The 13,183-nt window shown below is 43.9% G+C and overlaps 1 protein-coding gene across 1 annotated transcript in view; it reads right to left on the reverse strand.

Annotated features, from left to right (window-relative positions):
* The window catches only part of DOCK2 (dedicator of cytokinesis 2), a 450,129-nt gene that overhangs the window by 78,565 nt on the left and 358,381 nt on the right, over nt 1-13,183 (reverse strand). Inside the window, exons 31-32 of the mRNA XM_011968671.1 lie at nt 7,213-7,313; nt 7,064-7,122 (exon numbers count right to left, since the gene is read on the reverse strand). Of these exons, the coding sequence (XP_011824061.1) occupies nt 7,064-7,122; nt 7,213-7,313 (160 nt within the window). The remainder of the gene's footprint in view (nt 1-7,063; nt 7,123-7,212; nt 7,314-13,183) is intronic.

The following is a 13,183-nucleotide window of genomic DNA, read 5'->3' on the forward strand; positions in this document are numbered from 1 at the left end:
AAGAAAAGGAGGGAGGGAGGGAAGGAAGAAAAGGAGGGAGAGAAGGAAGAAAAGGAGGGAGGGAGGGAAGGAAGAAAAGGAGGGAGGGAGGGAAGAAAACGAGGGAAGGAGGGAAAGGAGAAAAGAAGGAGGAAGGGAGGCCTTTGTGAACTTGGCTGAGAATTAAGTTGGGTAAGCCACGACTTTCTGAGGCTGACATGGGACAGAAAGCCCTCTCCAAAGGCTGGCACAGACCCTGAAATGAACAAGGATGAGGCAAGTTATGACTCCCTGGATTTCAGAGTCCAGCAAGCCTCCTGGGGACTTTGAAATAAAGCTGAGCTGATTTAAAAAAAAAAAAATCAGTTCAAAAGGGGAAGACAGAACACAGATCCACAGATCTTTGCTCCTCTGTCTTAGGCTTGGAAAAGCTCCCTCCTGGCAATGCTCTGAGACAGGCAATCAATTCTCTCCTCATTATTCAGGACTTGCCCAGCCTCAGCTTCCTTCCAGGCCCCATAGAGTCTCTGAGTCTGACAGCCTGGGTCGGTCAGGTCCTGCCACCGCCACTCCCTGGCTGTGTGGCATTGTGCTTGTCATTTACCTTCCCTGAGCTTCCATGATCTCATCTGTAAGATAAAGATAGTAAAATCTGCCTAATAGAATTGTTGAAGCTTAAGAGTTTGTGCAAACGAAGGGCTCTGCACAGTGTCTGGCACATTGCAAAAGCTCAGTAAGTGCTGCTGCTGTTGCTGCTGCTGCTGCTGGTAAGTACTTTGGCTTCAGCTCTATGCTGAGTTTTAGATTAAGCAATATGAAAAGACAAGGTCTAACCTCATGGAGCTCCCTGAAGCTTTTCATGGAAATTTTCAGGCCGGTCATTTCATTTGTTCACTTTTAAAGCAAACAGCTGAACTGGGAAAGGGTCAGATGGATTTATCTTCCCTACCATGGCTGACACTCACAACCCTCCACTCTTCTCTGTCTCATTGAACTATTTTCTCATTCGTCCTCAAAGATGTTTGAAAAGCCCCAATTGGATCATGCTTATTCACAGCATTTTTTCCCTATGACTTTCCTTGTTCGCAGGATAAAGTGTTGCCGGCCGTCTAGTCCTGTGCTCTCTCCCCATACCCATCTTGTGCCTCTCACCTGGTCACCCTCCATCCACCTGCCTGGCTCCCACTCCTCCAGCGCACCCTGCTTTTCCCACCTTGGGCCTTCCTCTGGGAATGAGCTCTTCTTCCTTCCCTTTCCTGGACCCCCCTCCAAAGTCTATCCCCACCCCATGTCTCTGCAAATAAAACCCTTTCTCACTTTCTAGGGCTGTGCTATTCAGTATGGAAGCTACTAGCTGCATGAGTCTTTTGAGCCCTTGAAATGTGGCTAGTCCATTGGAAATGTGCTGTAAGTGTAAAAACTCCACCAGATACCCCAAAAAGGAAAAAAAAAAATCTCAGTAACATTTTATATTGATTACATGTTTAGTATAACACTTTAGAATATGGTGTTAAATGTATTGTTAAAATTAACTTTATTGTTTCTTTTAATTTTTGAAAAATAAAGACACTAAAGCATTCATAATTAGGAGGCTTGTATTCTATTTCTAAAGAACAGCACTGCTTGGAGCTCAGGGGTTCTGGCTCTTCCTCATGGAGCCCATCCTTGACTTACTCACTAAGCAGGAGTCTGTCGCCGATTCTGTGGGTGCCCCAAGTTTCCATTCTACAGCTATTTCCCCTTCACAACTGTCATTAAATAATGCTGTAGTTAGTGTGTAACTATTCAGTGCAACGATCACCAGTCCATGAAGTCAGGGGCTATATCTCTAATCCGTTTCGGGCTTTAACCGCAGCTACTGGCATAGTACCTGGGATGTAGAGGATGTGTATGTTACTTTCCTACAGCTGTTTGTTATAAATCACCACCAACTTAGTAAATTAGAACAGTACACATTTATTTTATTACACTTCTGGAGATCAGAAGTCTGAAAGGGGTTGCATGGAGCTAAATCAACGTCTGGGAAAGAATGAGTTCGTTCTGGAGGATCTAAGGAAGAATCTGTTTCCTTGCCTTCCCCAGCTTCTTTTTCCAGCCTCTAGAGGATCCTGGCATTCCTTGGCTCGTGGCCCCTTCCTCCATTTTAAAAGCCAGCAATGCAGCTTCTTTTTTTTTTTTTTTTTTTTTTTTGAGACGGAGTTTCGCTCTGTCGCCCAGGCTGGAGTACAGTGACCGGATCTCAGCTCACTGCAAGCTCCGCCTCCCGGGTTTATGCCATTCTCCCGCCTCAGCCTCCCGAGTAGCTGGGACTACAGGCGCCCGCCACCTCGCCCGGCTAGTTTTTTGTATTTTTTAGTAGAGACGGGGTTTCACGCAATGCAGCTTCTTTAAATCACTCTCTGACTCTGATTTTCTCCAGCTTTTGTTTTTCAATTATAAGGGTGCTGTAATTGTACTGAGCCCACTTGGATAGCCCAAGACACTTTCACCATCTTCAAGATCCTTAACTTTATCACACCTGAAGGTCTCCTTTGCTGTTTCAGGTAACATATTCCACAGGTTCTGGGGATTAGGACATGGACATCTTTGGGGAGCCTACCACAGTGCTCGATGTTGGTTATTAAAAGAATGAGTAAACGAATGGATGGATGGCCACACTAATCCCGTTTCCCATTTATTCCCAGCAGCCACTCCCCAACCCCAGAAAGCCATGCTCGCTTGGGCTGGTTGCTTCCCTGGAATACCTACCCTTTCCCTGTCTTTCCTTCAGTCCTGACATGGTCCTCCTTCCAATTCAGAAGCCATTTCCCCACCATACAGAATCATCCTTACAGTCCTCACTTATATCCCTTTTGCCTGAACTCCTGAGTCCCCACCACACATTTCACTTTGTTACTTTTCCCTACTTGACAGTGCCACTCTCTGGAGCTCTGCACCGAGCTGGGCGTTCTGTAGGTGCTTAAACAGTAATGGCCAAATTGCTCTTGAGGTTTGGCCAGGCCAATCTCCCTTCATGGGAGGCCGAGATGCCAGGCTCTGGAATGTGTCTTTCTTTCCCACAACGAGTGTTAACACAGCAGCTCAATGTTAACCCAAGTGAACGTGGGAGGGTTAAGTGCAAAGTCATTTGCGCAAAATGTGCATTGCTTCATGCCAAGCAGAAATCAAATGTTATGATGCTACACTATTGGGAAAAGTACATTCCATTTGGCGTCCACCCAGGATCCAAAACAACAAATGGCATTAACCCCTGAGTGGCTGGCTCCTTAACAACATGTTGTCCTTCTCGCCATGAAGACCTCCCTGCCCATACCTCCTCTCCCAAAACAACACACACACAATTCGTCTAGACTTTCCCCTGAAGAATGTGAAATAATCTTCAAGCCTGAGATTATAGATTTGCAATTAGCTATCTTATAATCACAGGGTTGCCCGAGTTGTTCTTGATGAGAAGATGATGATGATGATACTGATGATCGTGATGATAATGCCCTGATTGCTTCTGGCCTTAAAACAAAATTTAGAAAACTAACATGCATTATGATTTACTCATTATCAGTAGTCTTTGAAAAAACATAGATCATTGGTTATTTCACGCCCTTTGAAACAATTTGCATACACTTTGAAAAAAAATTATTTGTAAGAACATTGCACTTGGGATCAAGAGACAGGCTCTTCTAGCCTCAGTTCAGTCACTGACTTGTTTTTGACCTTGGCAATGTCCTTGTGCTTCTCTTGGCCTCATTTGGCAGCTTTACCTGTACAATCAGCAGGGTTGAATTAGATGATGTATCAGGAATGCAACAGAAATCTGACTACCATGACTAAACTGAAGCTTTAATTTTCTTGTTTAACAAGAAGCCAAAAGATGGCTGGTCCAGAGCTGCTCCTTCATCCTCAGAATGTGAGTTTTGTCCTCATGGCTTTAAGATGGCTACTGCCCCTCCAGCCATATTGTCGTTTTCCAGAAAGAAAGAAAGGGGAGGCCTATGGGCAAAAATGTGTTTTGTTCATTCAATCTGTCCTCTCCTTGCCTCTTGGTTTTTGTCTTGTTTTGTTTTCAATTGGAAAAAAAGCTTTCCTGTAGCCGTAACAGGTATGTTTCTGCTGATTCTCATGGGACAGACTTGGGCCACGTGGCTGTTACTTGCTACAAGGCATTGTTAATCGAGCAAATTGCAATCCTAAAACACTGAATCCTGGATTCAGGTAGCCAGGAACAAGAGAAGCCTGGTTCTTAAGCTCTTTCTTGCTCTTCTAGTAAATACCTTCTCTGATTAACGCAGCTGCAGTCAATGCCTCTTGTTTGCAACCAACTCCCAACCCCTGACGGATATGTCTTTTAATTGCATTAATTCATCCTACAGGTTTTTGCTAACAGCAGGGAGTCTGTGATGCTTCAGAGCAAATACTCTGGCCAAGGTGCTCGTCCAGTTTCTGCCTCTAACCCACTACATGATCTTGTACAAACCCCTTCTCTCTGGACCTCAGTTTCCTCATTAGTAAAACAGTGAATTGGACCAAATCAGTTGCTTCCAACTGTTCTCTGCAGTGCTCAGGGCTTCCCCCTAGAAAACCCTCTACAAGGGAAGTTCAAGAGAAGCCTGTTATAACGGGCTCTGGGTCTCCCACCTCACTTCAATTACAATAGCTCTATTTTCATCCAATTTACTTATTAAGCATGAGAATTTTTTTTTATTGGTCTTCAGCTAAAAATAAATGTTTGAAAAATGCTGGACAGTACGATCTCTGAAGGGCCCTTCTAGCTCCAGCGTTCTGTGATTCTAAGCAGGTGGAATATTTGGTAACATCTTTTCATTCATCAGCATAATTGGGAGTGCAGGAATGCCTGCCAAAACATAATCTATATCTAAATAAAATCTTCTGTGTGCAAAACAATGGCAATGAAGGACATTCAGAAAAGAGCAGGCCATGTGGAAGGACTTGAAACAAACAAAGCACAGATCCCTGTTTTGCAATTCTGGCAATGCCTGGGGTGTCGAGCTGGGGAAGGAAGCCTGCCACAGCTTTATCCAGCCTCTGCTGTTGTAGAACAGCGAATGCAAACTTGGAAGTGAACTGAATCTGGGTCCATCATGTGTTGAGCACATCTGATGTTTTGAAAACTTTCAATTAGTTTTCATTAGTATTCATAAATTGGAAAATACATTGAAAAACCCAGTCTCCTGGCTTCTTTCGAAAAACTGAAAGGTATGAAAACATTGGGATTGCACTGCAGTAGGACAGCAATTAACTGGAGAGGAACCGCGACTGTCTTTTTTCTCTGCATGGGCATGTCATCTTCACTTTGCTGCAGGCCCTTACTCCTTCTCATGTTCCTGACCCTGAGGTCAGGTGCCGGCTGTCGTATGGGCCTGTGCTTACACGATGTCCCCCCATTCCCCTATCATTGCAAAGCAATGGTAAATGAAACAGCAATTATTTCCTATATCCCAGTCCTTACCCAGTGTGGAGAAACAAAAGATAGACTGAGAAAGACATGCCTTTCTAGAAAAACAGGGTAGAGGTGGTACCCCTCCTCCCAGGGGATATTTGGCAATGTCTGGAGATATTTTTGATTGTCATAACTAGGGAGGGTGCTACTGGTATCTTAGAGGGTAGAGGCCAGGGAGAACAGAAAAATTAGGTTCCATCCTGATGGGGCAAGGATGACAATAATGATAAAAACTCTGATGTGGGGGTGGTGGCCTCCATGGCTCCACTTGCCCCAGCTGTGCTCTTATGACCCTCATAAGCCCCCTGTGAGGGTGCTTATTTCCCCACCTTAGGCCTGGTGATGCTGGGCCTCACAGCCTGTAAATGTCAGAGCAAGGCCCAAAGCAAAGATGTGGCAGTCTGTTCTGGACTTGGGTCCTCGGCTCTGCCTTGGGCTTTGTGAGCCAACCTGCAACCTCCCTGTTATCCAGCCTGTACTTCTCTTAGCTTGAGTCTGGTGCTACCAGCAACCACAGAACCCAGACTGATAGTCTCTCCACTGTACTATGCTTCCTCCACAGTGGATAGAACTTGCTGGAAGGGGCATGCAACTACCGCCTAAAAAATCCCTGGGAACTGGCAGACAATAAGAGGTCTGGGGAAGCAAGAAGCATAGTCTGAAGAGGGAACAAAAATTAAATCCAAGAGATGGGCACAGTTAGTACTTGTAGGAAAGTCAACAGTCACACCCAGGGCAGAGCAATTTAGAATCAGAGAGTGAAGGAGGGACAGAAAAACAAAAAAATTCATTACTGTTCATCCATCCATCCATCCATCCATCCATCCATCCATCCATCCATCCATCCATCCATCTATCCTTTCAGCACATATTTATAGAGGAGGATGCAGGCCATGAGCAAGGTTTATGGCCCCTGCCCTTGTGGAATCAAAACCATACTCGGAGGCTTCCAGCTGTTTGATTTCAAGCAAGTTACTTCCTTTTCAGAGTTTCCTGATCAATAAAAGGATGGGGGAAGAGTTCCATCTTACAGGAAGTGATGTGAAGATTGAATACAATCTTCTTAGCATGGGACTGACTCAGAGTCTCAATAAATGCCTCCTTGGTTCCATCCCTCCCTCCACAGGTATCATTCAGGAAACCATACAGGATTCCTGCAGCTCCCTGAGGCAGAGACAGCTTATGGGGTCACTTTTCAGCTAAAAAGACCCTCTCATATTTCAGAGAACCAATTATCCCCATGACGTTGGAGTATGTTTTGTGGACCATGCTATACAGGATGCAGAATGACCCTCCAATCAGCAGCAAGCATCCGTGTGATGTGTGAGCACATGAGTTCCCATGACAGTCCTGGTCCATCTTACAAATTTCCATTTGGATCTGTAACCCACTGGAGGCATCAAGCAGAAGCATATTCACAGCTGCTTGCAGGGTTGGGGGTAGGTGTGCGTGTGGGGACCCCCTCTCATTCAGATTACAATCAGGCACTTATTAAGAACCGGGGTACACACAGTAATGAACTGTTATTTCATGCTCCCACTGCTAAAACCCCTGTGGCCCTCCAATAGATGGTCTTCAAGGAGTTTGGTGCATGCCGATGTGAGTATCTGGATGTGTGTGCCTACTTACCAAGCTTGTACCACATGTCACGGATGGAGAAGCCAATTAGCCGTCTCATGTCCCCATACCTAGGAGGAACAAAAACCTCTGCTTCAGGCACCAACTCAGAGGATCTCATGGACCTCCCCCTCTTCAGGAAATCCAAAAATGCAACCTACTTATTCAGGATTTTGTTGTACTTGGCGTGCGAGAACTGCTCCAGCTGCAGAGAATCCTGGGTGATAAAAGCCACTGCCAGATGAAAATAGTTGTTCCACAGCTGTAAATGAAAGAGCAGAGAACAGTTATGGAGAGGGTCTGAAGTGGGAAGGCATAAGCGCTGGGTAGTGTGAATAATTTACGAAGATGGCAGAAGATAGAGGCAGAACCAGTTTAATTGTGCCCACTGCAATTTTCTAACTGGCACTGACTCTGAAATTAACATCCTGGCCAAAGTGAGGACAATGGATGGATTTCTCTAGGCACTACCATGTCCACTCTCAGACAACAGGATTTGGGAGAAGAGGAGAATTTTAGTTTTTGTTGTTGTTGGTGTTTTTGTTGCTGTTTTTTGTTTTTTGTTTTTTTGTCCTTGTGCTTTGTTTTGTTTTTTGAAAGACAACCTGCCCCAGCTGAGTGCCACAGAGAGCTGTTTCTTGCCCTGGAATTAGAGGGTGATGAAGGGTAAGACAGTTCAGGGATTCACAGCCTCTCTGGAAGTCCTCCCTAATTCACCTGACAGCTTGGAGGACCAACCTGCAATCCATTCTGTCTTAAAATATTTTGCCTTTTCTTTCCCTTTAGTTCGATGGTTTCAAAGTGTGGTTGCCAGATCAGCAGCAGCAGCGCCTGGGAACTTGTTAGAGATACAAATTCTCTGGCCCCTGCCCAGACCTACTGAATCAGAACCTCTAGGGGTGGGACCTAGAAATCGGCAGGTTAATAAGCACTCAGGTGATTCCGATGCACGGTTCAGTTACAGCCCCTGCTGGCCCAGCTGAGATGCAGGCTTGTAAGGATTTTTGCATGTACCTGATCTGTTAGTGCTAAATGTGAGGCACTGATACTAGAACCCACTCCACCAGCTTGCAGTGAAATAGAGCAGGTAAAGGAGTCAGCACATGGTGACTGCTCAAAAGATTGGCCACACTGATGGCAATATTGATACAGGCTACAGAACCAGAGATATTATAGGTCCAAACCATGGATCTACAATCCATGGATTCATCACGGAGCCTCGGTGAACCTGTCTGCAAAACTGAGGTGACTCTGGTACCCACTGCAGAAAGCTGTGATAAAGATGACACAAAATGAGGTGTTTAAAGACATGAATCACAGTAAGAGCTCAAAAATCCCTGCTAGCCTCATTGCTGTTGTGCTTTTCTTTATTCCAGTGGTTCCTTTGGTACCAAAGCCAGTGATACCACCTAGGGTTTTGGTGCTCAAGGGCAATTGTTGCAAGATGCCAAGGTCCTGCAAGGAGCAGGTGGGAGACAGCTTTGCTGAACAAAGTCCACCCACTTTCGGCCCCTCTCAACAGTGTTTGTAGCAACAGGATAGGTAACATTAGCCAGAGAAATCATCCTGCCATTGAGACCTTCATCCTTAACTCAAAGATGTTCATTCGTGTTTGCAGATGGCCAAGACTATAAAAGAGGCAACTCTTCCACTGATAACATAACATCATGATTGTTGCCCAGAGTATGACTTTCAAATGGGTTTGCGGTTCCAGTCTTTGAAAGAAGCAACACAAGCACTCTAATTTTACTATGGGCCAGGAACTTTCCCATACATCTTCCTTTCATCGCTCAACACTTGATAGCTCTCATTCCTCATCTCAAGCTTCCTTCAGATGAGGAGACTGAAGCTTGGAGAGGTTAAGTATTTCGCCTAAGTCTCTCATCTTGTTATACACACAGCAGAGCTAAGATCTGCATCCAGACCTTCCAATTGACATCTGGGGTTCTTTTAACACACCACGGTCAGTCTTCAGCTGGGGATGCATTTAACAAATATTTCTGGAACATCCGCTAAGTGCCCAGGCCTTGCCACAGTGAGGTGACAGAGCAGCGGTTACACAGACAGTGATCCCTGGCCTCATGCAGTTTACATTTTGTTGAGTGAATGCTTTTTTCTTTACTTGGACCTTTATCACCCAGGGCCCCAAAAACCAAACTGCTCTTGGGATGCATTGAAGTGGCCTCTTGGCTCATGGCCCCCTTAAAGTCAGCTCTCCATGCAGAGACCAGAAGAACCTTTTAAAACACATCATATCATTCGAGACCAGCCTGACCAACATGGCAAAACCCCGTCTCTACTAAAAATACAAAAATTAGCCGGGCATGGTGGCACATGCCTGTAATCCCAGCTACTCAGGTGACTGAGGCAGGAGAATCCCTTGAACCTAGGAGGTGGAGGTTGCAGTGAGCTGAGATCACGCCACTGCACTCCAGCCTGGGAGACAGAATGAGACTCCATCTCAAAACAAAAACAAAAACAAAAACACATCAGATCATGCCACTCCCTTCCTCAAAGTCCTCCAAAGGTTCTTGTAACATTTGGAATCAAATCTCCTTGTTTCCATAGCAACCTTGTTTATGTAAACACATGTGGCAGGTTGGGTCTCCTGTCCACACCCCTTCAGACTGCCTTTCCTCCCGGCACCCCAGTGACTTAGCAGCTTCTCCAGGGCTTTGCTATGAAAATGTGCAGCTCTGGTCTGCTTATGTCCGGAGCTTACACCTTCTCACATTGAAGATGAGAATTTGAAACCACAAGCCAGGGCAAGAGAAAACCGTGGCCACAAGACATGGAAATGAGTGTTTCCATGAAAGTGAGAAATCTCTGATTTTAGCGGACAGCAAAAGAGTAAGCAAGGTACATCGGAAATAGGTATCCAACAAAGCAAGTCAATCTATAATTACTCGTGAGAATAATTTCAGAAATGCCACCTAACACGTAAGACATATCAAATATGGTTGAGCCTCTTGCCATTCTCTATTCTACCCTGAATGGATCCATCAAAAAAGCATTTTCTCTGTCATCCCATTCCTGATTTTCTTTTTTTTTTAAATCTGAGATATAATTTATATACCATAAAATTCACTTTTTTAAGTGTATAATTTAGTTTTTAGTATATTCACAGGGTGGTTCAACCATTACCACTGTCTAATTTTGGAACATTTTCATCACGCCAAAAGAAACCCTCTACCCATAAGAGTCAGTCCCTCTTCTCCCCACCAACATCTTCCCCTACCCTGTCCCTGGAACATACACAAACACGAGGCATCCACCACAGGCTTGGCACACACCAAGCACTCAGTAAATGCAATGGTGGTGTTGATGTTAGCACGGGGTGTAGAGTATTTGTATGCCCTGTCTTCTCCAGCTGTAAGGTCCACAAGTACCCAAATCCTGTCTTGCATTTATTTGTATCCCTAATGCCATGCTCAGCACAATGACTTGAATACAGCTGGGCTCCAGAAAATATTTATTTATCAATTGCTACATTGTCACAGAAATTCTTCAAAAGGTCCCAGATTTTTCTGTCTGCACTGCTAAAAACTGCCTGGAAACTGTTAATACTAATGTACTGTCTGTCTCTGTGGATTTGCCTATTCTGACAGTTCATATAAATGACATCATAAAATATATGACCTTTCATGTATGATTTCGTACACTTAATGTAATGCTTTCAAGGTTCATCCATGTTGTAGTATGGATCAGTACTTCATTTTTTATTGTTGAATAATATTCAACCATATGGATATACACATTTTGATTACGTATTCATCCACCGATGGTCATTTGGGTTGTTTCCAGTCTTTGACTATTATGAATCATAGCATTGACGCTATGCTGCTATGAACATTTCTGTACAAATCTCTGGGTGGACATATGTTTCAACTGTCATGGGAGTGGACCTGGTTTTGTTTTGGTTTTGGCTTCCATTCTGGAAGACCTTTATGAACCATGAGGCCATAGCTGTGCCTCATCTTCTTAGTGGATCAGAAACGGCACATCCAAGTACCTCACTCACACCCCCGCCCAGTTCTGGCCATGGGGCTCTGTGGGAATGCCTTCTGGAACTCAGAGGAGGTACTCACAGTATGTGGCTCTGTGCAGTGCTCTTAGAGGTGAGCCGTGGTCACAACTAGATATTGCTGAATACTTGTAAGGCCTCTGCCCCAAGCCTTTCTTCACTCTTGTTCCCAAAGAATCAGATCCAAATGCATTCACCTGGCTTTTAAAGTCTCATACAATTTCCATGGTCCCCAGTGCGGTCTCCTTCGACAACTGCCCACCGAGGTGGGCTGGTCTGCTCAGACTCCACAGAGATCACAGGAGCATTTTGGTCTCCTTGGCTTCACTCACAGTGGTTCTCATACCCGCAGTGACTGTGTCCTATTCTTACATCCAAGCTGGGTTCAAGACTCGCTTCCTTCATGAAGCCTTCCTAGACTGCAGGACATATTGGGTCTGCCTGATCACTTCCTGATATGAGGAGCACTTATTGTGTGATATCATGGATGTTAGTCCACTGTTCTGCACCTGGCCTTGTGCTCCATTCATTTCTCGTGACAGCACTGTCTGATGGTCAAGAGGACATGTGTCAGTGTGTTGCAGACCAGGGTGTGAAAACCATTTCTATTGCTTATTAGCTGGGTTGCCTTCTGCTAGTTACTTGACCTTTCTGAGCCTCATTTTCCTTTATGTAAAATACCCAAAATAATGGTCCCTACCGTAAAGGACTGTTGTAATTACTGGATCAATAATATGAGAATGAGGCATCCACTACAGGCTTGACACTAAGCACTCAGTGTATGGAATGGTGGTGTTGATGATAGCATTGGTTGTGGAGAATTTGTATGCCCTGTCTTCTCCAGTTGTAACCTCCACAAGTACCAAAATTTTGTCTTCCATTTATTTGTATCTCTAATGCCATGCTCAGCACAAGGACTTGAATACAGCTGGGCTCCAGAAAATATTTATTTATCAATTGCTGTATTGTCAGAGAAATTCTTCAAAGGGTCCCAGATTTTTCTTTCTGCCCTGCTACAAACTGCCTGGTGATATTTCTACTAAATGTCTACCTCAGCTGACTAGGGAAAGCTACAGTGTCTCTTTAGCAAAATGCACAGGTCTCTTTGCCCTGGGGGAAGGGATGAGGTGATTTCTGATTGGGAATTTAATATTCTGAAATGATAGAACAATAGAGGGTTAGAACTGGAATAAATTTAAGTGTCATCTGTTCTGACTACCATATTGCACAGAGATAAACAGTAAAGTCCAGATAAAGTAAAAGACCACCCAAAGTCATACTGCTAGTGGGTATAATGAGAATTTAGTTACTTTTAATTAACTCTCAAGAAATTATGAAAGTAATATACACACATAGTTTTAAAAAATGATAGAAAATATTAAATGGGAGAAAGTTATTTTCCATCCTACCTTGGATCCAAGTCTAATTCCCCAGAAGAAAATGTTAACAATTCCTTGGGATAGCCTTTCAGAATTTTTTTATGCATAAACAAATGTATGTATAGACATCTTTTTTAAAAGTCTGCTGCACTTGGCTTTTTTCTCTTACCAATATATCTTGCAAATGTTTCTATATTAGCATATACAGATCTGCTTCATTCTCTTTTATTGCTACATTGTATTCTATGAGAATGTCCTTTAATTTTAACCAAATTCCCTATTTATAGACATTTAGCTTGATTCCAATTTTTTTTTTACCCGCTAGCAACAATGCTGTAATCAACACCCTTATTTAAACATCTTTATGCATGGGAAACTACATTTGTAGTATACATTCCTAGAACTGGAATTTCTAAGACATAGGGTCTGTGCATGTTTAGTTGTTGTCTTTTGTCTTTGTTTTTATAGACACTGTCAGGTTGCCTTCCAGGGTTTCAATTCAATTACCAGTTCCATTATCATGGACAAGGTACCCTACCTTTCCGAGTCTCAGTAACTTCACCTAGAAAAGGAGGACAATAGTATCTAAAGGGTGTGGTTGTAGGGACTAGACGAGAGAATCACTGCCTAGTAAACTCTTAGTCTTGCAAAAAAGCCTTCTCCACTCATCCAAGCAAAGTGAATTCACCCATTATTCACCCATATTATACCCTGTTCACAACATCTATG

This window comes from Mandrillus leucophaeus, unplaced genomic scaffold (genome assembly GCF_000951045.1).
Source record: "Mandrillus leucophaeus isolate KB7577 unplaced genomic scaffold, Mleu.le_1.0 Scaffold855, whole genome shotgun sequence".
NCBI classification, from domain to species: Eukaryota; Metazoa; Chordata; class Mammalia; order Primates; family Cercopithecidae; genus Mandrillus; species Mandrillus leucophaeus.